General features: G+C 41.4%; 1 protein-coding gene across 3 annotated transcripts in view; it reads left to right on the top strand.

Annotated features, from left to right (window-relative positions):
• CTNND2 (catenin delta 2) overlaps window positions 1-25,638 on the top strand; it is a 496,550-nt gene that overhangs the window by 233,639 nt on the left and 237,273 nt on the right. For 2 of the 3 annotated variants that reach the window (XM_061994768.1, XM_061994769.1), the window contains one exon: window positions 4,632-5,199. The exons of the other annotated variant lie outside the window; for it this stretch is intronic. In XM_061994768.1, coding sequence (XP_061850752.1) covers window positions 4,632-5,199 — 568 coding nt within the window. The remainder of the gene's footprint in view (window positions 1-4,631; window positions 5,200-25,638) is intronic. 3 annotated transcript variants of the gene reach the window in all.

Genomic DNA, 25,638 nt, shown 5'->3' with positions numbered 1-25,638 from the left:
GAGAAGGTTCTGATAGAAAGAAAACAACCCTCAATAGACTAGCAAGTCTTGCAGTCATTGACAGAGCATTACTGAGATTGTGAAACAGAGCTGGACCCATAAAAGACCACCCATATTTCTCAAAAACCCTAGTAAGGATGTTCCCTAAAACTAGTAACATCCACCAGTAGTCAAGATGCCAAAGCAGCCAGGAGAGACATCTTCCATACAACTTGACTGTTCGATTGGAATATCCTCCCTAAAGTCAAGAGAAAGGATCTTCTAAGGGGCAACAGTGTACTGTATATGACCATGTTCATATTCATGAGATATGACCTTGTTTGAGATTTTAGGGGCCAAGCAATCCCTGAAAATTCCAGAGAGCAAAACAAGCTGAAAACTGGGGCTGGTATTTAATGCTAAATTAAAAATGCTCATGAATAAGAGACCATCCAGGCCTAGGATGGCCATGCCGATTTACTTAAATGTAACTTCTCAGTTTCTTGCATTATCTGTCAGAAAAATATACAGGACATTGAACACAACTTGTCATTTCTTAAGGGTAACTGATGCCACAATTCAAATTTTCCAACATTTTCCTGGAAATTGTATCATTATCTCATCCACAAGAAATGACTATGAAGCCTTTTCTTAGTTCTAAGACCCAGGTGGTTCCAGTGACAGAAGTTCTGTCCCTTACCACCTCTGACTTATGAAGCATAAATGCACAAACTTACCAGGTTCTGGTTTTGTGTTTTGGTACACCTAAGAAGAAGATAGTTTGAAGGCATTTTAGGTCATCTACCAAATAGACTTGCTGCAAATATATGCATCTTGTTCTTTAAGACTTTTGCTATTCAGATTCTGTTGGTCTTACAGAGTTTATTTTCTCCCTCTAAGAGCAACCTCCAAGAATCAATATGCTGATGTTTCAGTAATTACCAGCTGACCCCAAAGTTCTGCTTAAGCTGTCTAGTCATCTAGGATTTTGTAATTCCTAATCCATGAAAAATTTTCAACATCATAAATAATTCAACACAGTTATTTGCCCCTCTCAATTCCACTTCATAACAAGAAATCTTGTATTGCAGTCTCTCATTGAATCTCTTTCTGGTTAAAGTTCTGCTTTAAATTTTCAATTGGAATAGTAAAAAAGAAAAAAGGCTGATGTCTTGAAATTTAGTGCATTAAATGTGTGAATTATTGCAGGCAAACAACAGTCAAACTGTTCTCTAACTATAGCTTAACAGGACACCCTCGGTAAATTTCTGCAGAGAGCTCTACAGATCTCGTTTTGTCTTTATCAGTAGCAAATGACCTTTCTAGTGAGATTAAATGAGAAAGAAAATATTTTCACAGCTATATCAATGTTTTAATCCTTTTCATACAATTCTGCTGTTAAAATGGACATACCAGAATCCATATATTGAATCCAAACAACCAAATCAGGCTCCTTTTTGGGGAGATACCAGAAAAAAACAAAACCCGAGTCTTAGAATAGCTGTTAATAGGGCTGGAGCAAGAAAATCCTTGGGGTTTGTTCACATCTATGAAACAGGTTGATGCAGAAGGATATAGCAACTGAGAAGCAAATTTGCTCTCAATTTATTAGTTTAAACACAGTTTTATTATCAAGATGACAGCAAATAATGGATAAATGGAAAAATAAGGGAAAGATACCATTGTATTTCAGTCTTTCATTCAAATTAGAATGTCACATTGCAGGATGAACAATGGCATGTCTGTGTAGTTGTCTTAAGCAACAGATAGGGAGAAGCAGAGGGAAAAACTGAAACCTATTTTGCCCCTGAAAACAGGAGTGGAGAATGTGACCGTACACTTGGCCCTTTGTAAAAACATAAGAACATCATAAGATGTTAAGATATCTTAAGACAAGTCTGAGATTAGTCATATCCAAGAAAATGCTGCATGCTCATGTTTTCATTGCAATCTGTTCATCCAAAAGTTCTGTTTTTTCACCCAGAGCAAAAGCCTGGCTTTTTAGGAAGTGCTAAACACTGTGTTTTTAATTAAGCATTTAATTCTTGTCTCCCATCACTACACCTTCTTTCTTATAATACACAATCGTGAAGTAGGATTTTGGGGGGGGGGGGGGTTGAATTAGTACTTGGGGAATGCCTGCAGCTTTATAGAGATTTCTTAGGAATATGGAATAATATTGGTTTATTTGAAATTAATTACTCTAAATCCTTGACACATCAAGCAGTGCAGAAGTAGATTAGAAACAGAAATTTTGGATACACGATGACAGCGCTTGCCTCAAATCCTTATGATCAGTGACAAACTGTCATTAAGTTACCAGTGTATTAGCAGTGTACTGCTAACACTGCAGAAGACTGGATTTTGGAACAGTGCTGAATGTTAAGAAATACTTTATTATGCCACTTAAGAGTTCAAAAAAGTAAAGTCTCTTAACAACTGCCAATCGATAACGTAGGTGGTTCAAACGACCATCATGTGCAAATCTTGCTCTGTCCATGTTGTCTTAAATCTTGCCAGCTTGTTTTTGTTCTATAAAGTTGTTACTGTACAGTACAAACCTGGAAAATGAAAGCTGAACTCCTGTCAAATACATTATTGGACAGTCAGTTGCAGATTAGCCCTGCTTTTTCCAGTTTAAAGCAGAGACGGTAAGTAGCTCAGTATGAATGTAGCTTTCTAAAAGTTCATTGTTGTTCCCAGAGTTCACTTTCCTGGTTTTTCTTCTGAGTCTTTCAAGTGAGCAACTGGAGCTTGTTGACCATTGATGACAATTTCAAGGCTCGTACTTGATGCTGTGGTGGCTGCAGTCAGTAATGGTCTAACTCCACAGCCAGCAGGCTACTCACATCTGTGATCCCCATGCCCACCCGGGACTTACCACACAGAACAGCTGTTTACATTACATTAATTTCTTAGGCCATTGCATTTTGAGGTGCAAAACCTTCCAAAGCCACTAGGATTTGGTTCTAGCAGTGCTCTCTTGAGGTGCTTGACCGCTGCTGGTGGCATCCACGCTACTACGGACTGGGAGCAAAGCGCCAGGAGCAGCTCCTCCAACACCCTGCTTCTTGTCTACATCTAGAAAAATACATATTCTTCCCCCAGATACAAGATCTTTTAAGATGAGGAGTGAGGCTCCAGAAGGAAAAAGACAAAAGGATGGAAATGTTTCCAGTGGGCATACACAGAAGTCCACATTTCTGACATCTTGGAACCTCATTTATTCTTTGCTCTGATTAGTTGTTTTATCTTGTCCTCAGTTCCTGACCAAATTCTTTACTGAGCATCCTAGATGAAAATAAACCAAGCTTCCTACCAGGAACGTGGTGCTTTTGTTTACTTGTGGTTTTTTTTTCCTGTAGGATGCTACTGAAAAGCCATGTTTCTATTTAAATACTGACAGCTCTGCTGTGAGCACTCACCACACCTGTTTAAATTGAGTCACAAAATTCATTGTTTTCATTTTGAAGGCTTTTCTCTCTAAGGAAATCAGTAGCTGAGAGGTGTGTGTGTGTGTGGGCAAAGCACTGGTCAGACTGATGCAAACTGCACTGTCAACTCCTGGGATCTGGAGTGCTTTCTGAGGTTTCAAGTAAATCCTCTGCATAATCAGGAAAAAAACCCAGCAGTATCTGAAACAAGAGTGATTCTTCCCGCAGAGTGCTGAGCTCTAGCTCACGGCGGGATGCAGTTATTAGAGGATTGTGATGTTACCAGATTCACAGATGATCTCTTGAGCCTGAGATCTCCGATAGAGAACGGGGGAAGCCGACGGTGTGTAAGGGCGAGCTCCATCTTTCGCTGCTCCAGAGCGGCTCAGGCACATAACCGAAATGTGTAACAGGCAGCATCTGCCGAGGATTTTCGCTCACTCCCTCCTCCCCGCCCATTCCCTGGGCTTAAGGGGAACTTTGCAAAGCAGAGGCAGCCGGCGGGACTGGGCGCGCTGCGCTCCCTCCATCTCGACGGAGACTCTCCGCTGGATGCGGCCCCCGACAGCTCCTCCCGTGTCCTCTTTCGCCTTTGTGTCGGGGAAACACTCGCGGGGCTGCGCTTTGCTCCGTGCCTCCCGGGGGGAGCGGGCCGGTGGCAGTGCCCGCCCGGCGCGGTGCCTCTCCCCGCGCTGACACAGATTGCATTTCTGGGGGGAGAGTTACCCGATGGAAGCCCTTCCCGGGGCTTCAGCCGCTGCCTTCTAATGTAAGAAGAATAAAAAGGGGGGGAGGGGGTGTGCATTTATTTATTTAAACTCGGGCTCACGGTACCAGATTAAAGGCAGGGATGGGGGTCCGTGCGCGCACTTGGGAGCTCCAGACCCGGCGCACTTTCCTCTCCCGGTGGATGTCGGTTGCAGCAGCGACGCCGAGTTTTTTACGCCGCTCAGCCCGAGCCGGCGGTCCGTTTTCTCCCCTCAAAAGCTGGAAACGCTTTAGCAGATTAGCGAGTCCCTTAATCCCGGCGGCGCTGGATGCCGGCTGGTCTCAGGTCACAGAGGGGGCTGCGTGCGGCCGGGGAGGGGCGGGCGGGTGTCCTGCGGCGAGCGAGCCCCCGCGCCCCGTCCTGAGCAGGGCCGGCGTGGCCGGGCCCCCCCTCTCCTCTCCTCGCCCCGCCGCCGCCGCTGACGCCTCTGCCTTTCCTTCCCGCAGCAGGGCCCGGGGGGCCGCGGCGCCCACCCGGGCGGCCCGGAGCCGCCGCCGCCGCAGCCCGCCGCCCCGCAGCCGCGGGAGCCCTTCGCGCCCAGCCACGGCAGCGCCTTCCACCTGCCCGAGCCGCAGCACGCCGCCGCGCTCTACTACGCCAGCTCCACGCTGCCGGCGCAGCGGGTGAGCTCCCCGCTGCCCGCCCAGCCCGGCGGCTCCCCCACCAAGCTGCCGCGGGCCGGCTCCGCCGCCGAGGGCGCCGCCTACGCCACCGCGCAGCGCCTCTCCTCCCCGAAGCAGTCCCCCAGCCGCCTGGCCAAGTCCTACAGCACCAGCTCGCCCATCAACATCGTCGTCTCCTCGGCGGGACTGTCGCCGTCCCCCATCCGAGTGACCTCCCCGCCCACCGTCCAGTCTAACATTTCCTCCTCTCCTATCCACCAGTTAAGCTCCACCATCGGCACTTACGCCACCCTGTCGCCTACCAAGCGGCTGGTTCACGCTGCCGATCAGTACAGCAAGCACTCCCAGGAGCTGTACGCCACCGCCACCCTGCAGAGACCCGGCTCCCTCGCAGGTAAATCGCGGCCGGCGGCGTCTCGGGTGCCGGGGGTGGGGGAGGCGAAGGCGGGGGTAAGGCTGCCCCGTCAGCCCCGGGCAACAGAGTCCCGGGGCCGCGGAGAGGACGGAGCGAGCAGGGCGGGCTGGACAGAAAACCGGTTTGGGAGAATGGTGGTTTTTCGTTCCGACAGCGGTAAGTGGGGGGAGAGGTGGGCAGCGCGCCTGCTGCTTTAAGCAGCGAGCGTACTGCTCCCGGCTCGTCCCACCTTGCTGCTGCCGGGCAGGTGCGCTCGGTGTCGGGAGGGTGCGGGGCTCGTAGCGCTGGGCGCCCAGCTCCTTGCTTTTGCCCGCGGTTCGGGTGGGGAGTGTGTTACTATGGTGAATCCCTTCTCTGCCGCGATCAAAAGCTGTGAGCCTTTATTTTTTTTGCAGAGAGTCGCTCTTCCCCGGATTTACAGGCCGTTCTGGCGTATTTGACAAGTTTGGGGTTACTTAGCAGGAACTCCCGGTGTACCAAGTTGTGTCGAGTTATAGGTAGCGCTTATTTGGCTCCGAGTGCTCTTTAGGAAATAGGCTGTTACAGCTGGTTTAACGCCTCTGTAACCACAGAGTTTGAACAGAAGAAGTGAGATACTGGTGCACTGTTGCCTAAACCATCTCTCTGCTAAACTGAGCATCCTTCAGGGGTGGGTTTTTTGTGTTCTCAAAATTTCTAGTTTCATTGCTATAGTAACAGCTGCTACGCTCATATGTTCTCTTGTGTGACATAAATAGATTTGGAGATAAATAGGATACATAAAAAGGTCTGGCTGTGTTTATCAGACAGGTACACAAGTTTCTTACTGGAGTTTAAACCTCTCTTCTTATCCCCTTTCTCCTCTTGCCCATCTCCCCTTCCCAGCACTTGTTGGCATCCTATATAATTCCATTGTGCCTAAACGTACTGATTAAACGAACTGATAATAAAATGCAGTATTAATGTATCTCCTTGTAAGAAATATTTGATGGGGTGGGGGTTTTCCCTATTTAAAGGGTGGGGATTTTGAAACTTTTTGTTTGTTTGTTTAGATACCAATGTTTTTGAAGTTTAGAACGAGTAAAGAGATAACATCACTAAATAATGCCCCAATCAACATCTCGGGAAGCTTAAAACAATCTGATTGTCAAATACATAATTTGAAATTACAGAGTGGTTTGTTTGGCAATTACATTAATATAACCTCTCCCTCCTGCAGTCCAACACACTGTTGGCCACAGGAATTAAATACTGCCTTTATAAAGTAGAAATGTAGAATTGCCACAGAGTTTGTGTTTTAAGAGAGTTTTGCGACTTTATCCTGTAGTAATAGTTGCTTGAGCCTAAACAGGCACGGAGGGAACTGTCAGTATCATAGGAACAGAAGATAATTAGATTTAAAACTGAACTACCTATGTGTATGAACTACCAGCATTTCCCTGATTTGTCTTTACCTTTGTTTTAGGATGGAAGACTTTGCTTTGGGAAGTTTCTAACAGGCACAATCCATGTTTCTTTTCACGTACTTCTAAGTAGCGGAATTTGTATCATAGTAGAGTTTTGGTTTAGGGGTTTTTGGAAGAAGGCCTCTTTTGTAGCACTGCAGGATTGAACCTGTGCTGATAGCTTAGTCAGAACTTGTTCTGTAGGGCTTAAGGCTCATCATAAGGACTCTGAAGTGCAGCAGCGCTGGAGAAGCTGTTTATCCTACTCTAGACCCAAGTTGCAACGTGGATTTGGACTCCTTTGGCCAGTAGTGGTTCTACAGACATTCTTAATGAGGTTTTCTAATTTTATTTGAATGAAAGTTATAAAACTAACAATCATTTTATTGGACTGATTTCAAGAAAAGCTTTTGATAAGACTTCTCCTACGTCTTGCATAAAGTAGGTACTTCCCTCCCTGACTCCTTTTAGGACCCATTGGGAGGAGTTGCTTGTCACTGATTTATGGCTCAGGTGAAAGGAAGGCTTGTAGGTAGATGCATTTAGGAAATGGTTAGTATATTTTTTTTTCTGTGGATTTTGCATGCCAAGGGAATAGTGATTGATCATTTGAACTTGCTGTTATGTTTGTAAAAATTCATAAAGCAACACTAAGTTTTCCAAGTGCTGTGCTGATCAAAACAAACAGAAGGAACTACTGAGATAATTTATCACACAAGGATTTGTTTTTTTAGATATGATTAAAAACCCCTTGAAGTCCTATTTTTTAACAAATGGAAAAGCTTGTAAGTTGCCTAAGTGTTAGGTGACAGACATGCAGAGATATTATTGCTACTTAAAATAAATAAATAAACAAAATGGAAGCAACAGGATGTTAGCACATAACATGGATTTTTTTTCCCCAGTGGTGGCATGCCTTTCAAGTAGCCCTTGAAAGAAGCTCTATGGTATGACCCATTCTTTTGCAAGTTCCCTATTGTGTGCTCCCACAGCTTGTTTTCCATTCCCATTCTGTAGCCTGTTCCTCATGGCCTCCCTGCCATCCCTGCATTACACATTTGCTAGCAGCGTTAAGTGCCTGACTAATCTTCTAGACTTTCACTGGATTGACTGAAGTCAATGGACTACACAGAGGCTTAAAATTAGTGTGTGCTTTAGAGTTAGCCAGTATCAGATGTTACAGATGCTACCTTTTTATTTGGTTGTTATGTTTCTTCTATAGGCATTTTTTGCTCAGAGCAGGTTTGGTATGTGAGCTCTAAGTATATCACATTACTGCAAGATTTTTCCAGTCATTGTGTTAGGAATCAAACCCATTGAGAAGGAGAGCAAGCAACTGTGTATTGTAAAGTTGATCCTCAATAAATGAGATCTTTGCTCCTTGTTCAAAACACCCCAAGATGTATTGTTGGGTTTGGGGTTTTTTTGCTTAAAGGGAGGAGGAGGAGTGCAGAATAGTTGTCACATTGCACTGATAGATGGTTTGCCTACTGTGATTAGTGTGAAGTTGCATTGGTATGTATGTGTCATCTCAGGGATGATGTTACTCTAATCTTTTTTTATCTCTGGGAAGAAAAAAATAATTCAATGTAGTAATTACCAGGGATACAGATAATGCATTTGTTCTCATTTTTTTTTTTTTGCATGATATTAGACATTTGTACTGGAGCTATCAGCTTCATGAGTACTACTGGATCAGTGAGAAACTGAGTGATACCAGTACAAGGGTTAGATATTTAAGAGAAAACCTTTTGGATATGATCAGTTATTTTTAAAAAGTTATTGAAAATGTACAATACAACTTTCTCAAACCAGAATCTGTGTGAGATTAATTGAAGAGATGACGTTATTTGTATTAATTTCCTACAAACTCTGTTACGAAACAACTTGAAGTTTTAAAAATGGCAATTTTTAGGCTGCGTCTTGAATTTAAAATAAGACATGCAACAGCATTCCGTGACTCAGTTTTAACCAAGTAACCTTAGAAACGTCTGCAGAAATGGGTTTTAGTCTAGTTCTACTTGAACTATTCCCCTTGCCAAGCTTGTACATGTCTGAGTGTGTGCGTAAGTGTGTATACGTTGGGGTTCTTGTGAGGGTACACTTGCTGTGTTTATTTTTAGTGTAGCTGCTTCCTTGCTATGATTTGCAGTTACAGTTTGGGAAGCAGTTTTCCAGTCTGCACTGCTCCGAAGTGTACTCGACTTAAGCAGCAATCTGAATCCAGAGAGCACTGTTTGGAAATACCTTCTTGCAGCTTCCACACCTGCACCGAGCTGCTGGAAGTGCTGCTGAGAGCCAGACTGGCCAAAGCAGCCTGTTTTGCCTGGAAGGAAGAGTGTGTAGGACAACAAGCAGCAAAAACGTGGGAGCACTTGAGAGGCACGTCAGCCAGCACTGTGCCCAGGTGGCCAAGAAGGCCAATGGCATCCTGGCCTGTGTCAGGAGCAGTGTTGTCAGCAGGAGGAGGGAGGTGATCATTCCCTGGGCTTTGGTGATGCTGCACCTCGAATACTGTGCCCAGTTTTGGGCCCCTCTCTACAAAAAGGACATTGAGGTGCTGGAGAGGATCCAGAGGCTGGGCTGCCAAGCTAGTAAAGGATTTGGAGCATGTCTCATATGAGAAAAGGCTGAGGGGTCTGGGGCTGTTTAGCCTGGAGAAAAGAAGGCTCAGGGGAGACCTTATCACTTTGTACAACCACCTGAAAGGCAACTGTACTGAGGCAGGGATCTGTCTGTTCTGCCTAGTGACAAGCAATAGAACAAGAGGAGATGGCCTCAAGTTGTTCCAGGCTGGATATGAGGAGGAATTTCTCTCCTGAAAGGTTTGTCAGGCATTGGAACGAGCTGCCCAGGGAGGTGCTGGAGATGCCATCCTTGGAGGGGTTTAAGAGAGGGTTGGATGTTGCACTTAGGGAAATGGTCTAGTGTGATAGAGCTGGGACAAAAGTTGGACTTAAAAACCTTAAAGGTCTCTTCTAGCTGAAATAATTCTGTGATTCTATTTCTGTTGACCAAAATCAGATAGATGCTACTAAAGGACTAGTGGGTTTGCTTAGGAGTGAAGGGAGAGGAGGTGGAGAAAGAGCGTTGAGGTAGTTTATACTTCATGTTAAGTGACAGGGGAGCAGCCCTGGTGTCACAGAGCTGTTCCTGCCCCTTCATCCAGGCTCAGGGAAGACTAGGGACACATAAGACAATGCCAGGTAATTTTATACATTGCTTTATTACAAAAAACTGAAAATAAGTCTGTTTGAAGACTGCATCATGCTCCATCAGTAAAAGTTTAGGTTTAAGAAGTGAGTGTTGGTGTGGATCATTTTGTCCAGTGTTAGGTGGAAAGAATATTATGCAACTATTCTTCATGTAATGGTGACATGTTCCACTGGAACAAGAGCTGCAGCATCCCTCAGACAGCCCTGGGGGCCACTGGTGAAAACCTTGATGCTCAGTCTTGGTTTTGCAATCAGAATCTTCTTTCAGGTCCCTGTAAAATCAAAAAGAAAAGTTACTTGTCCTTTCTGAGGTCTGTGTATGCATATGTAGCAGTAATACTAAAGTACCACTGGTTTATAAAAACATGAGTTAATAAATGAAATATATTTCTGTATCAAGAAAAAAGTTTGAAGTTTATCAGAGTCTTAACTGATTCTTTCTACTTTGTCGTCTGTTTTGTCTCACTCTTCTCCCTCTTTGCTGGGGAACTTCCTTTGCCCTTTCTCCTTCTGCATGCTCTTCCTTGCCATGATGTGTTGAACCCTGGTTTCCCATTGAGATATATGGCAGGACTGCTGTTTGCTGGAGGTGTTTTACCATTTTGGTGTGCAATCATACGGGTACAGAACAGGTCAGTTTCTGTGACTGTGTATGGGATAACTGACATATACAGTACCACTAGCATGGATTTAGAATTCCTTTAATTCACATGAACATACTGGATCATCTATATATCACTGGTTCATTGCCATGTTTACAAGGAATTGTCTATTTAAGTGTGAAAATTTGTGTTAGAATGGCTACATTGCTGCTTGTGAGCATCCATACCTTCTTTCATCCTTTTACATAGGAGAGAAATAACTCTTAAGAGTTGGTGCTAACTTGAGTTAAAATTAGCCTCTTTGGAGGATTTAAACTGTGTGCAAGCAAAATATTCTTTTCAGACTGCATCAAACCTGAATTCCCACTGATGTTTGCAAATGCAGACAGGACTTCACCACATGTTTTTGGGTAAAGCATTATGGATAAGGATGGTACAAGTTACAAAGTGTTAACCCATGGCCAAGGTGGATCTGAGTCACTCCAGAGTGAAAAGTTCTGTGTGCCTTAAAACACTCAATATACACAGGGATGAGGTAATAGTGTGATTTGTATTTGTACTTCTTTGGACAGGTAAGGAAGGAAAATATTTGGCTTTTTTTGCTTTAAGATAACCCGTGAGACTTGGACTATCAATATGATTGATGATAACAAAAAGGACACTCAGATATTTCTGTCTTTCTTGTACTTTCTCAGAATCCTGTGAGTATTTCTTCTACAGGAATAACAAAATTGCTCATTAGTTTTAACCAAACTAGTTTTCTGCAGTTTGGGGTTTGTTCTCTAAGACTTGTTGTGTTCTCATTAGCTAGAAAATTCCTTTATCTGCTGTCAGAGCCTTTACCCATGAGAACGCTGTTAATGCTCTTTGTTCTGGGACAGACAGTGCAGTCTTAGGATTTATTTCTCCTGCTCTTGTTTGTTTTGAGACGCTTCGTGTCAAGAAAGCAGAACAAAAGAGGTTGAGGCATCCAGTAATATTTCAGATATTAATCAGAGACTTATAACTTTGTATTATTCTCATACTAAGTTACTTATGTATTGTAACCTGGAGGTTAGAAGGGGGGTGCTGGTCGTGGAGATGATCCAAATACAAAACTCAATGTTCACTTTGCTTTTCTTTGCTGTTAGTTCTACCCATTCCTTCAGCAATCATTACATTATCATTTGTTACAACTGAAGCATTCACAGTAGTGGTCAATTTCAGCTTTGACATGGTATCCAAAATAGACAGTATGCAGCAATAAAGCAGAAGGGATCATCTGGATGTCTGTGAAGTATCTTACTGTTGCCACGATTCTTTCATCTTTCAAATCTGGCTTACATGAAATTAGTTTGCTCATAGAAGAGTGATAATTGACAGGACACAAATAAGGAGGTCCCATGTGCGTTGGCTATATCTTTGAGCTAATGAACTTGAGCTTTGACTGCTGCATGAGCAAACACTGGCTGTTTCTCGGCTCTCGGGTGAATGTAACATCAAATGTGCTTCTGGTCAGTACCTGAAGCCTGTGCTGTTGCTTCTAACCCCACAACCTGCCTCGCAGTTTCTGGCCTCTGGTCCTGAACTTAAGCAGTGTGACTAAGGCAGCCAGGATTCAAGTGGAAGCATGCAAGCCACTGTAGGGAATTTCTTAGGCATCAGAGTGGAGTTTTGAAGGTCTGTGCTTATATGTGTGCTGAAAAAACGCACAAGAAGGAGTTAAAGTCTGCAAAAAGCTAACAGGGATGAGTCAGTGTCTGTGGCATAAAGATAGTTAATCCAAGGAGCTGAAATTCTTCTATTTCTTTCTTGGCTACTGAAATCCAGTGGAATACACAAAGTTCAAGAGCAGTGTTTTGGGAGCCTAACTTTTGGAACTTTTCTTTAGAGCAGTGAAAATACATCAACCAGGATTGGCAGTCCCAGTTCATCTAGCTGTGTATTGTTTATGTTTGTCATGGACTATGACACGTACAAACTTTTGGGTCTTGAGGGATACTAGTGAGACTGACTCTTGTCTATGCCTGTTACCACACCTCATGCCCTCAGGTCTGAGTGGTGTCCTCATGTACCTGTAGTCAGGAGTGGGACTCTGTGTCTTGCTATACATCTTTGGCCTTGAACTCACTTGTTCTAGGGAGAATGGCATGCATGCTGTTGTGCAGGATACAGGAGTATTGGGCAAGAAGAGGATCCCCTTCAGCTCAGATTTCTGATACTCAAGCTTTGGTGACATCATTGAATAAATTTGCTTGTGCTGTACAATCTAAATTGAGATGGTAGTCTTGCTTGTGCACTGGCCAAAGATGACATATGTGGAAGCTGTAGCTTCCTTAGTATCTGAAACCCCATTGCAAGGCCTTTTCCAATAGACTGGAGATGCTTATCACAAAAGTCTCTATAAATAGCAATGGAAATCTTTAGTCCCTCATGTCGTTGCATATTTAAGAAAAGGGAGAACATGCCCCTCATTTTTCTTCTCCTGGAATACTTCATCCTTTCCAGTTGCTGTGGCACACAAATTGTTTGCAGTAAACAGAGTAGCTGAATCTAGAAAGTCAGTCTACAGCTCATCAGGGCCATAAGCATTCGTTTGTTGGGCTAATAGCTTTTCCACCTTTAAAGCAGGGCAGGTATGTCTGATCAAAAGTCAAGAGATTAACTATGCCAAGAAGAAGGATGCAAAGTGGGGACTTGAGGAAGGCTGCCTTAATTTAAGGCTGAAACTTGGGTGGGGAGGTGCTTATGGTGGCCTATGCCAACATGCAAAGTGCTCACAAGGTGAAATACATTAGGTGTCAGGGGTGGCTGCCAGAAACCACACTGGGCCAAATTTGCTCTGTGAGCAATCATGAGAGACAGGTGAGGCAGTCCTTCTGTAATTGTAGGGTCAAACTTGAAGATGACCTAGGTATATGAGCACAGAACAGACAGAATACTTTTTGTTTTTATCCAAGTGGTACTGTGGAGGGCAGAGAGATACCATCTAATGGTAATGAGTTCATGGAACTGTATATTATCATAAGTGGGTAAAAGCAAAAGTCAGAATTTAATAAGCTGAAATGAGAAGGACCAAGTGATGACTAATCTTAGAATTATAAGGCATGGCAAATGAAGTGCCAGTTGGATTACATAGGTTTTTTTTTTTAATAAGTACATCAAGTTGCATCTTGTAGTGTTTAAGTGGAGAACAGAAAAGTGCCATATTTTGATACAAGTGGTTTTAAACCTCAGACAGCTTTCAGTTTTCTGAGGAAATTGTTGCATATGCTTTTTTTCCATGTTTATCTCTTCTGTAGTCTATGTCTTCATCTTGCCTTAGAGCCCCTTACCCTCCCCCTCCAACCCAGGTGTGAACCATCCCATCTCTTTTATCAGCTATCCAGCTGGGCTGCTCTTGGGCAGTAAAACCTTTTGATCATAGAACTCCCCTGATCATCACACTCTTCCTGGGTTTAAAGAGTGTTGCCTGGGAGGAGAGCAAGGGTGGAGGAGGGAACTGTGTCCTTCTGACAGTGGGGCAGGTTTCCTGTGGCTGAAAAACAAAAGGATTCCTCTCTGTGGGGTCCTTCTTCCACCCACACCTTCCCTAAGCATCCCAGTTCAGCAGAGATGCAGTTGTGCTTAACCAAAAGGTGCCATAAGCTCTTCAAAGGCTTTGTATTGAAGTCCTGGGAGGATGATCCACAAAGGAAGGTGAGTGGGATTATTTCAGATATTTTAGTGGGTGGGGGAAGGAAGAGGAAGAGTAAGTGATAGGCTTTTGCTTGTTTGGGGCTAACATACCCTGAAGAAAGGAAGCACTCAGTAAAAGAAAGGTTGTAGACCAGCTCATCACAGTGTTTTGCTGGACGTTACAACAAAAACTGATAGAAAGGGTAATACAAGACATGAAGATGGTAAATGGTTAATAGGATCATTTGCAGCCTGACTTCACCAAAACCAGATTGTACTGGAATAACCTGCTCACTGACCTTTTCTTAGATGATAACTGATTATAACTTAATATAACTGACTGTCTGTTTCCTGTCAGGGCTCTGGGCATGTGTTTTCTGTAGTGCCTCTTCTGAAATGTTTAGTTAAGGTAGAGAAGGTGGACATTCTTGCAAGAGTATATTTGGGTGAGTGTCTGAACAAAGGAGCATTGTCAGTTTGTCATTTGGAAAATCAAATTAAGGGAAAGGAAGGATGCTGCTTTAATAAGGTCCCCCAAGGAGAATTCTTTCGACCACTTGAAAAATACGTTTTCATTTTATTATCTTGGCACAAAACCCAGAAATATAACAAGGAAACTTTTTTTTTCATAATGGAATATTTGGAGGCATTTTCTGAAGAGAGGAAGGTAAATCCTGTGTAGAAAGAGTTTTTACAGATCAGAGGGAAAGAACGGAATTGGAGCTGATCTAATAAGACACCTAATAGCTCGTTACCAATTAGGGATCATTGGCTGAAAACAAGAGTAGGAAAAGACCTGGGTGACCTGCTTGACTATGGTACATCTCCGCCACCTCTATTAGGAACATAATAGAATATTTCATGGCCTAATCACATAACAAGCAAAATTGGGAGTGTTATGTACAATTAGGACTTCATCTGGAGAGCTATATGCACTGTGACCCTCTGTAGGCAAGAGAGACTTCAGCTCTCTTCTCTTCTGAAGTGATCTGCCTGGATGATCAAGAAATTAGGTGTGTATACAGCAGGCTTCTTGAATTAGTGCAAGGCTTCTGGCTTATGTAGCTGCTGTTAGTAAATGGAGGTTATACATCAAGACTGCTTAATCCTGGTGTAAGAATTGGTAATTTGATGAATCACAGAGTTTGTTGTTTGGAGAAGACCTTTAAGATCCCAGAGTCCAACCACTGACCTAACACTGCCAAGCCCACGAAGGGGTTTTGGCAGCCTGTTGATCAAAGGTAGAGATCAATTTGAGTTTCTGGCAGCTTTTGAGATAGTAGAGTCTTATCATACAAGTAGCTTGCTTTCACCATCTGCCTTTGCTTTTAGGGCTTTGGCTGGCCAGCCACGGTGGTGTTTGGCTGCAGGATCTTGGTGAGCTAATGCTCTTTGGTTTTTCCTCTAAGAGTTAAAACTGGTAACCTTGTGGAAGATAATGACTCTAATAATTGCACTTTGGTCTCTGACCAAGCTTCAAAGTTTTCAGGACTTATTTGTCAAAGTTTTGCATTTCTTTACAGACTGAAGTTGAAGTTCCTGTCTATCTCATGTCATCTTTGCCTATGTTGCACCTTGAGTTGCTTTTGGCAAGAATCTGAAGCCAAATCTGGAACATAATTGAGCAGTCTTCTCCCAAGTGATGTAATTTGTGTCCTGCCCTGCTTAAGGTCCTGTCTTGTGAGTCTGGGAATTCCAGAATTAACCTTCGTCTTAGACAAGAATTTCTTTTTCTCTGAAGTTTGTCAAGATTGTGATGGATTGCATGTCACTGCTTTTCTGTCTGCAGTAGAGCTTAGACTGTTTTTGTAAAATCAGGCAATGCTTGATGCAAATGTCTTCAGCCAGCTGTGTGATTGGGGAGGTGTTGGCTTCACAGGTGGAGCAGCCATTTGACATGCAAATGATGCCAATTTGCATTTATGAATAACTGGGATCGAGTTAGGGGACACTTCAGAATCCCACAATTCTTTGTCACCTTTGGACTAACACACATCTCATCCTGATTTGAAATCACTGTTAAAGCTCTTCTTGAAGCTGAACCCTTCCAGTGGTTTATTGCATACTGCTGTGAACACATTTCATGTGTTTCTTATCTTCAATCCGCTTGCCTTTTGCCAGTGACCTTCTGTCACCATTTGTCTCCTGCAGCATTTGTCATGGCTGTTTCTTTTTAGCGTGGACTCTGCTTGAGTGACAGGACTCTTTCAGTTTACAATCCTCCCCTTGTCATGCTTTTCAGGGATAATCTGAACTTATGAGATTAAGGGCACATTGCAAACTCTGTTGTGCTGATTTTTGTTTCTTTTCTTCTCTTGTCTCTTTTCTTTTTCTCCATTTTTTGCTTGAAATAAGTTCCTGGAAAAGAATCTGGAAAAATTGACATAAGATACTTTTCTGAGTTTTTGGAAATTTGGTATGAAATGCTTATTGTTGTGTGATTGCTGTATTAGTAAGCATCATGAATTAAAAGAGAAAACTTTGTGGGATACAGTGATTAATTACTCCAGCATAAACTTTGCTTGAGTCCTTAAGCTCCTCACAACCACAGTGTTAACAGTATTCCCTTTTTTTTTGTCTCCTCATTCAGCATTTCTTTTCTTTCTAGCAAGCCTGTTACAATTGCTTTAGATAATGATGATTTTAATAATAAGAGATTATTTTGTTTTAGCAGAGGTCTTCCTGTATATGTGATGGGAATGACCTAAAACCAACTTCAATAATGTCACAGTAGTCTTTTGAACATGATTGTAAAATTGGATAATTAGTTGTCTTAGCATTCTTTACAAGCATAACTAAATTCTTGAGATAGGTTGTATTCACATTGATCATATACATTTAACAGCTCCATGTTTTTACTCTTATATATTAAATGCAATGAGTTTCAAATGGACGGTGAAAACTTGATGAGTAATACAGTATATTACGAGATATCTACAGAGATCTTCCCTTTCATGAATGGGGTATTGAAAGAAAGACATAGGTAATGAACCATGTTATTTTGCCCTGGAATGTCACAGAGTTGTACCTCATGTCTTGGTGAATTCTCAAAACCAGGGATTGCAAGTAACAGCTCACTGAGGAGGAGAAAGCTGCTGGGAGGAGAAACTGTTTAATATTCTATCAAAGATGACTTAACATAAAAGAACAAATGCTATCTGATGCTTTTCTCCATTCTCTCAGTGAAATGCAAGTGTGAGTACAAAGTGTTACAGATAAAGTCTCCAAAAGTTAATATTGTTCACATGTCTAGTAATATGCAATCTCCTTATGAAAGGAATGACAAAAGTTGTGAACACAGTGAGCAAACCCCAGATGTGATGTCTTGGATTTCAACCTCATGTTTCAGAGACTGGAACATAGGTTTGCCAAAGAAGTATGCACGATATTCATCAGAAGTCAATACTTCTTAAAAGATGCATCCATGACCAGGAGCCTTTGGAACCATCTGTTTGTGTTTTCCCTGTTAGCAAGAAAACCACCTATTGGAACAGTGAACTCCCAGGAATGACAATATGATGAGCTCAAAAATTCTGGTTGCCCAGCAAAAGCCAGTTGAGAAATACTGTCGTTGGACAGACTGAACACTCCATTACCCAAGCGAGCTTTGTTTTCTGGTGTTGCCCTTACCACAGTGTTACACAGTGTCTGTTTTCCCTTTGGGAACCACTGTTCCACAAAGCATGCTCCTTAACAAATTTTCTGTGACAGTCTTGAGACTTTCACTTCTCCCTGCAGGTGGAACAGAAAGAATATCCAGGAGTCCGTGTGGAAAGGCTTTCCTCTTCACCCTGCACCAAGGCTGCTCTGAAAACTTGCTCCTTTTAAGGCTGACTGAGCTGATGCTCTGTTTGAAGGTTGTGACTTGCTGGGTTTTTAAGATGCAGTGCTTTTCCACAATGTTAAACACAATCAGAAAATTAAGTTTTCACTGGCGGGCATCAGTGGCACAGTGCCTGATTTGTTTTGCTGGGGGCAGCAATGCTTTTTAGCAAATCATTCATACTGCTGGAAGTGGTCTCTAGCCCTACAAAGATCTGTGGAGGATTTTGATGCTTAGTCTTCCTTGATATAGCCTTGTGCCTTGGGGAGGAAGGAGGAAGACCTGGCTTGAGAGAGTTAGACTCTTCCTCCTTTTGGTTGGCAGTCCTTGTCAGAGAAGTGTTGTTAACTGTAGGGTTTTACAAATTATCCTGTGGAGGTTTGTTTTCTGAATGTTGATTTTTTGGGGTGTGTCTTGCCAAATACACTAGTATTTCTGTGGCTGAGTGCATTGCCACAAGACCTGCTTTAACACATGGTGAAATCCAAGCTGTTCCAGTTCAAAACTTGAAATAATAAACTTAATCTTTTTTTTTTCCCTAAGATAAAACTATTTAGCAGACTTCAAGCAAAATCTCTTCTGCTATGAAGGCTTGATACTATTTTGAATTACAGTGAAGCTGTGGTGAGCTTTTCAAACAGCATACACAGGGCTGCTTGGCACATTGTTGCTTAGTAACATCAACCTCTTGCTGAGGCACTCAGCTCTCAGTCAAAGTGAGCAGGAAAGTTAGAAACGGTGATTTGTATCGTCAGATATAGCAGTATCTGTTCCCATCCCTGCATGGGTTTTCTTCCCCCTGTTTTTTGGTAGAGTTGAGAGGAAGGGAAAAGGCAGAGCTTAAGAGAAGGGAGGGGGCAAAAAAGGCACCCAATGTGGTCATGCAGTAAATAAGGTTGGATTTTTTTTTAAGAAGTAAAATATTACCTGACACTTTTTGCCCTGCTGAAGGCAAGTTGTTGTTGCTGTGTGGTAGCAGTTGGTTTGGGGGAGTTTTTGTTTTTCATTCTTTCTTCAGTGACAGTTCCCTAGATCACAAATGAAATGGGAATTATCTCCCTGAACTTGTGTGTCACATTTAATCTGCTGTTTCTTCCTGGCTATCTTTGCTTCTTATCTCTTTGCTCCCAGTCACGCTTCTCTTCTTCTGCTAACAATTTGGGTTTTGATAAAATATCCTAAGCAGGTGCGTGGTTTCCAACAGAATGAGGATGATAGGGAGGAAAAAAATGTGAGGAAAAAAATGTATGGTGTGGCCTTATTTTCTTTTTCTGGTTTTCCTAGATTCGTAGGAGTGAAATAACTGATGGGATACTTCGCAGTGAAGTCAACATTGCATGACTAAAAAGTAAACATAGACAATTTAAAGGAAATATTTTTAGCTTGCTTTATTTATATTTTACATACACTTAGGAGTGTAGCTAAATATTTGTCTTAAATACTAGATTAAATGGGACAAAAACTATGCCTCTTGTAAGACATAGGAAGCTTTACCAGATAATTATTGAAGTTTATTGGAGGCTTGTTTGTTATGCTTAGAAAAATGTAATCCTTTGAGTGTTTTTCCTTACCTTTATTTTTAGCACTGATGTGAAAAGTACTAACCCTCGGTCACTGCTGGTTTTGTAGTGTCCCTTAAGCAGCCAAAGCCAATCTGTTTTGTGGAGACTTTCCTAAGATACTTAATCTAGTTAATGGACAAATTGTGTCTGGGAAATTCCACAGTGTGAGCCGTACTGCTGAATGTGACAGTGAAACTGCAAATAGGTTTGACAGCACAGTGATAGTTTACAAGAAACACTCCAGGTCGTGCATCATAGTACACCTTAGTCCTTTAAGTAGAAAACCTGAGGAAAAGCAGTCTAAGATACTGACAGGTGTTCTGAGGGCTTGTATGTTGAAGCACATACTTATTTTGTGGTGCCCTCCTATAGTATGTACCAGAGATCATAGAATGGTAGAAGTTGGAAAGGACCTTTAGTGATCATCTAGTCAAACCCCCCTGCAGAAGCCGGGTCACCTAGATCAGGTCGCATATTGATGCTGAAGGAATGCTTCTGTGTTTTTTCAAGTCATCAAAGTTTGACATAAGTCAAAAGGCATCATGTGTAATTCAGTTGAGGGGTGGCATTATTTCCTTCTTTATTTGTACAAATAGCCCCAAGTCACAGACAGATTAGTGTAGTGAGAATGGAAAAACAACAGAAAGACAATCAGTTAAATTCTGAACTGAAGTTAGTTCATCTTTGACTTCAGTATTTGGGGAAAGAAAAACTTCAGTCCCAAATGGCTACATTTTGTATGTGTGTGCAAAATCTGAACAGGTGAGAAACCTATGTTTAAGAAAAACCTAAATTCAATTAAGAGGAGTTCACTCCAGAATGTGTCTTGGTTCTGGTGAGTACAGATAGTTGGTATGTTGAGGCACAAGCTGACATACCCAAGGTGTGTATTAGCTGGTACTGCCATATGGCCTGTCATGTCTTACTGGTTAATTTAACCATCTGTCATGTCTTAACAATTTGTATTTGCTTTAGTACTTGGGTTAGATGTGTTTTCTTCTCTTTGGTACTGTACCTTTCATCACACAGTGCTGGCATAGTCCCATGATCTGAGTGTTATTAGGTTTATTTATAGTAACATTTGTAGATCATACTGTCCTTTTCCGATGTCGTGAGCAGAAGATGCCTGTATTTAGATAGCATTGTGGAGATGTTCTTTTCATAAATTCTGGCAAAAAAAGTTCAGTTACAAATCTCCAGCTATGAATGTTGGACTTTTTTCTCCATCTCCCCTCTGTTCACTTCTAATTCTGCATTTGTGTTCACATTAGCTTTTTTACTATGTAAAATAAACCAGATTTGTGCCTGTAAAATAGGTTTCATTGCATATGAATTTAGAGTAAAAATCATACTATTCATATCCTCTTTCTTGCTTTGTCAGAATTACACTGAAGCTATGCCTTGATGTATATTATTTTTTCCTTTAATAAGGATAGGAGCATTTCAGGGTAATCTAAGAGAAACATGTCAAAAAGGGTTTTCAACCCTGATGTACCATTTAAATAAAAAGTTCTTTCAGTCCTCTGAAGAGCACTTGACATACCCAAGCTACAAAATTACTGTGATTCTCTTAGTTTCTGTGCATGCAGTCTTTTTTCTCACTGATGGACTTTGTCCAATTTTACCATCGTGTTTGGATTATTTTCTGGTTTTGTCTTTTTTAACTTGTAGTCTAAAAAAAAATTTCAGTGCAAATGTTGTGGTTGTATTTGAAATTAAAAATCCATACTGCTAGTTGTGGGTGGTCAATCCTCTTTGTTAGGAAATCAAATCTCCCGAGTGCAGTGTGGTGGACTGTGTTCAGAGTCTGAGTTTGATACTTAGAGCCTCAAGTAGCCAGAGATATAATGGAGTGTGTATGTGGAGTTGCAACCAAGTTGTTAAATGGTGTAAACACATTACTGATGAGTGGTAAGAGAATGGTCATTGAGCTTTATCTCCAGCTTATATCTCATTAATGACATTCCTGTATCATAAATGTAAGGAAACTGCTTAACAGGACTCTTGATAAATGATATATTTTGTGATGGAGCATTTCTAAATGAGGGCTGAATGGTTTATCTGGTCAAATCTGGATGGTTTTATTCATGTGGAGATGGTAATTTGAATATTTCATGTTTCCAATGAGCTCTTAAATCCTGGAAAGGAGGGTAGTACTATATGTTCTTTCTATTGGAGATGTTTTATCATGAATTTGTAGGAGTCCTTCATAGGGCTGCAGCCAGGCAGATGACTGGTTGTAAAGGCTTTCACAAGGGACACAAATAAAATCATTCAGGCTTTATTAAAGAACATAGGAGTGCCTGTGTAGCCATTCGTTGGAATAGTTTTAATGTCTTTAGTTTCTTGAAATGACAAATACTGCCAATGTAATGCTTTACTTTTTTTGACCTAAACTGTCAGATTAGCAGTGTCATTCAAATGTGTCTGCAGTATTTATTTCCATGACAGCCTGCACAAGCTCTGAAGAGCAATTATGGATTATTTTGTGTGTATTTCTCTCACATTTCACTTGTCTGATTATAGCATTTGTCCTCCTGTGGAAAGTGAGATTTTGTCAAAGAATAACATTTTCCTAGGAAACAACCATTTCCCTCTACTATTGGAGAACGTATTTGAGTTCTTGAAGCTTTCAACTAGTAGGGTGGGTTATTTTAAGTGTAAAGACTTTGTCTTTTTGATCCAGTCAGGCAGGGACTGCGTTCATTCTGCATTCTCTGTTGCCTTTCTGGATTGTGGGAGGAGAGCAAAGGTGGTATGAACGTGGTGTCATCTGATAAAACTTCTAGCTGCCTCTAGGTTATCACCTTTGCCCTTATCTGATTCACTTGGCTTGGGGCTCACAATATACCCCAGCTTGAATCCTCACCACAGCCTACTTCTGTGAGCTTCACTGAGATGTAGAAGAGGCATAGAATCATAGAATGGTAGGAGTTGGAAGGGACCTTTATATCAGGTTTTAGTCTTAGAGACTTGAGATGACAGAGAAAACTCTCTTCAAACTGAAGGTTGGGCTGTTTGACGAATTAAGTGGTTTCTTCAGCCTCTGCATAAAGTTATTCTCAAATGTTTGTGGGTTTTAGAGTTTTATTTTTGTCTAGAAGGGAAGAGAAAGACCCACTCCTTACAACCATGTTGTTAAGAATTCTGTGTCTACTCTAATGCTAAATACGTCACCTGTAATTAACTGTTTGCAGAACTGTAAATTTAATAGTGAGTTGTCTTTGATCTTGTATATAGGCCTGTTCTTGAATGGGCTTGATGCCTTATACCTCTCCAAGGGAAAGACAGTATTGCTGTTAAGGCTGGACTGGCCAGGAAGGAGGGATGAGTCCATTTTCAGCATATGTAGGAGAGTTGTGTGTATCCTTGATGCACATCACTGCTCTGGTTTCCAGGAACTCAGAGCAGTGCAGCATTGTTAGTGGGGTGAAGAGATGGCAGTTGATTGAGAACAGGGCTTGGACAAGTGCAGTTTAGGGTGAGCCATGTGTTTGTGTTGCCTCTAGTTTACCAGAAACCACTTCTGAGAGCGATGAGCCTCCTTGAATGCGAGAATGCTCACAAGCCTTGGTATTGCAGTGTTTTATTGCTGCTTTTTCATTCTGACCTTGTTGCTTTTCTGACCTCCATGAGCTTTAGGCTACATCAGTGCAAGTTTTTGTTGAAGTATGTGATACAGATTAGCTTGAATCTTCAGGTAGTAACAGATGTAGCTGTTTGCTACTAACCAAAGATTCAGGCAGGAAGCATGTTATACCTCTCCCTCCCTCTCTCACTCTCTCTTTCTGAGTGGCATCAGTCCTTTTGAGTTCACCGTCCTTGTTTTGATTGCTTAACTCTCTTTCTAGTGTCTTCCAAAGCAGCAGTATGTAGTGAAGGAGCTGAATGTGTGGCTGCGGGAGAATGAAGTTCTCTGAAATCTATCATCCATTCCCCCCTTTTATTCATCTTTCTCTCTCTTTTCTTAAAATTATCTAAAAATCTTCAAGTCTTTGTTGACTTCATCTGTAACTGAGTTATTTTTTCTGAAAGTCCTATATGAGTCTTACTGGATGTGAGACAGCATCAGCAACAAAGATAATTGGGTATAATAGCTATTGGCTGGTTGATTTGAATATTTAAATAAAACATGCAGTAGAAATGTGTTGCTCCTAGGTTGAACCTTGAATAAATTAATCCATGTAAGAATTCTAAGAGCAAGGGGAAAAGAAATTTTAATCAAAAGCAGAACTTGCTGTTCCAGTTTTTGAAGGATTAACTTCATAAAAACATGAAAAGATGGGGCACTACCATAATTTTTAATAAATTTGCTGGGTTTTTTTTAAGAAAACTCCTAGATTTAAGAACTTTAAAGAATGATAACATTTTGTGTTTAAATACTTACCTCTGATAAATTGCTAGTGCAGTCAAATTGCATGTTGAAGTCTGTAGAAAAGTATCGAGTTTTCTTGAAACTAAAGGGGTTCATACTTGAAAAAGGAGTATGCATATTCTGATGGCCTTCAGTTTTGAGATTTGAGAGAATATCATGTTTTTTAAATGCGAATATCTTAATTACTTGTTGAAATCTTTGTTTTCTTGGAATATTAGAGCAATAGTGGCAGTTAATCTCTGATAGAGTTTTAACGCTCGATACTTTTGGTGGGGGGGAATGTTTACTCAATCTTGTTATTCAGGGAGCCTTTAGGTACTTCTAGATTTCTACTTAGCTGTTTTCATACAAATTATGTTGTTTTTCTGTTATTGTTTGTCATATCTTTCTTGTTTGCTTAAACTGTAATGTGTTTTTGGCAGGAAGTTTCCCTGGTTATATATGTTTACTGGTTTGTACAGTAGTGTTCCACTATTAATTATATATGCAATATGCAAAAAACCCTCTTAATATTAGCATAATAGACTAATATTATACTTCTCTTTAGTATTAGATTAATACTAGCATTTACAGAATCAGAACTATTGGTAGAATATGAAGAAGGTTGGGTTAAGCACACCTCACCAGAAGACTAACTTAACTGTCTGAGAACACATTAGTATTTGAGTTATACTGCCAGTAAATTCATCAAGAGAAATCATTTGGTATGCCAGAAGAAGGATTAAGAGGAAAATCTATTGTTCCAAAGAACATTATTAATTTATACATGGAAAAAAGAATTGCAGTACTTACAAAACACAGTGTAATTCTTTGCTTTGTAGCAAGACTGGTTCTTTGATGCACCACTGAACTTCTGAAACATGGCCCTCATTTTTTTTAATCTTTTTTTTTTGTCTGACTTTGGATTAAACCAAGTACACAGTGAAATTTGGACATAATCATAACAGGCTGCATTTTACTCTGTTCTGAAGGGTACTCGACTTTGGTGTGGCCATTGGGCTATTGTGAGAATCAGTCTCAAAGATGCAGGGATAAAGAGCATTTTGAAAATGTGGACTATGAAGAATTTAATGCTACAATAGTAACATCCACTTCCAGGATAGTTATAGCTAAAATACTACTTTGAGATTCTTGGCTGACTTTCTGGTAAGGGGAACAACAGGATTACTTTTCAGTGGAGTGCTAATGACAAGTCAGTCGGAAAAATGTTTGAAAAGGAAAATAAACGTGTGGGATATGCCCCCAAAAACATGCATGTACATTGAAAAATTCAGAAGAAAAGATACATATGGCACAAGCTGATTAGAAAGAAGGAAATGGAATAAATTATTCTTTTCCTTCAGACAATTTCATTGATGTTTTAAGTAACATATCTATGGAACTTTGACATTTCTATCCCTTGTTGCTATCATATGTTAACTTATTTCTATGCTTTGCATTTAAACAATATTTAGTGTTTGTTTATGCCACAAAACCACAACTGACACCATGTGGGAGAGACTTTTATCAGGAATGGCTACACTAGTAGTCTGAGTAGTATATAACATCACCCACATCCAGGAGTTGAACCTCAGAGGAGTATCAGCGAGGGGTGTAATAGTTGTATCTGTGATTGCTTTTATAAGCATTTGCATAGCATGTTACCACTCTGTGGTATAGACCTTTGTCAAGTGTTGCTTGCTCACTTACCTGATTCTTGCCTTCAAAATGTGTAAAGTTTGTATGGCTTTCCTGTGACCCTTTAGGAATCTTGCAAACAG

This window comes from Colius striatus, chromosome 4 (genome assembly GCF_028858725.1).
Source record: "Colius striatus isolate bColStr4 chromosome 4, bColStr4.1.hap1, whole genome shotgun sequence".
Lineage (NCBI taxonomy): Eukaryota > Metazoa > Chordata > Aves > Coliiformes > Coliidae > Colius > Colius striatus.
Note: the sequence above shows the minus strand (reverse complement) of the source record. Positions and strands in the feature narration are given on the sequence as shown.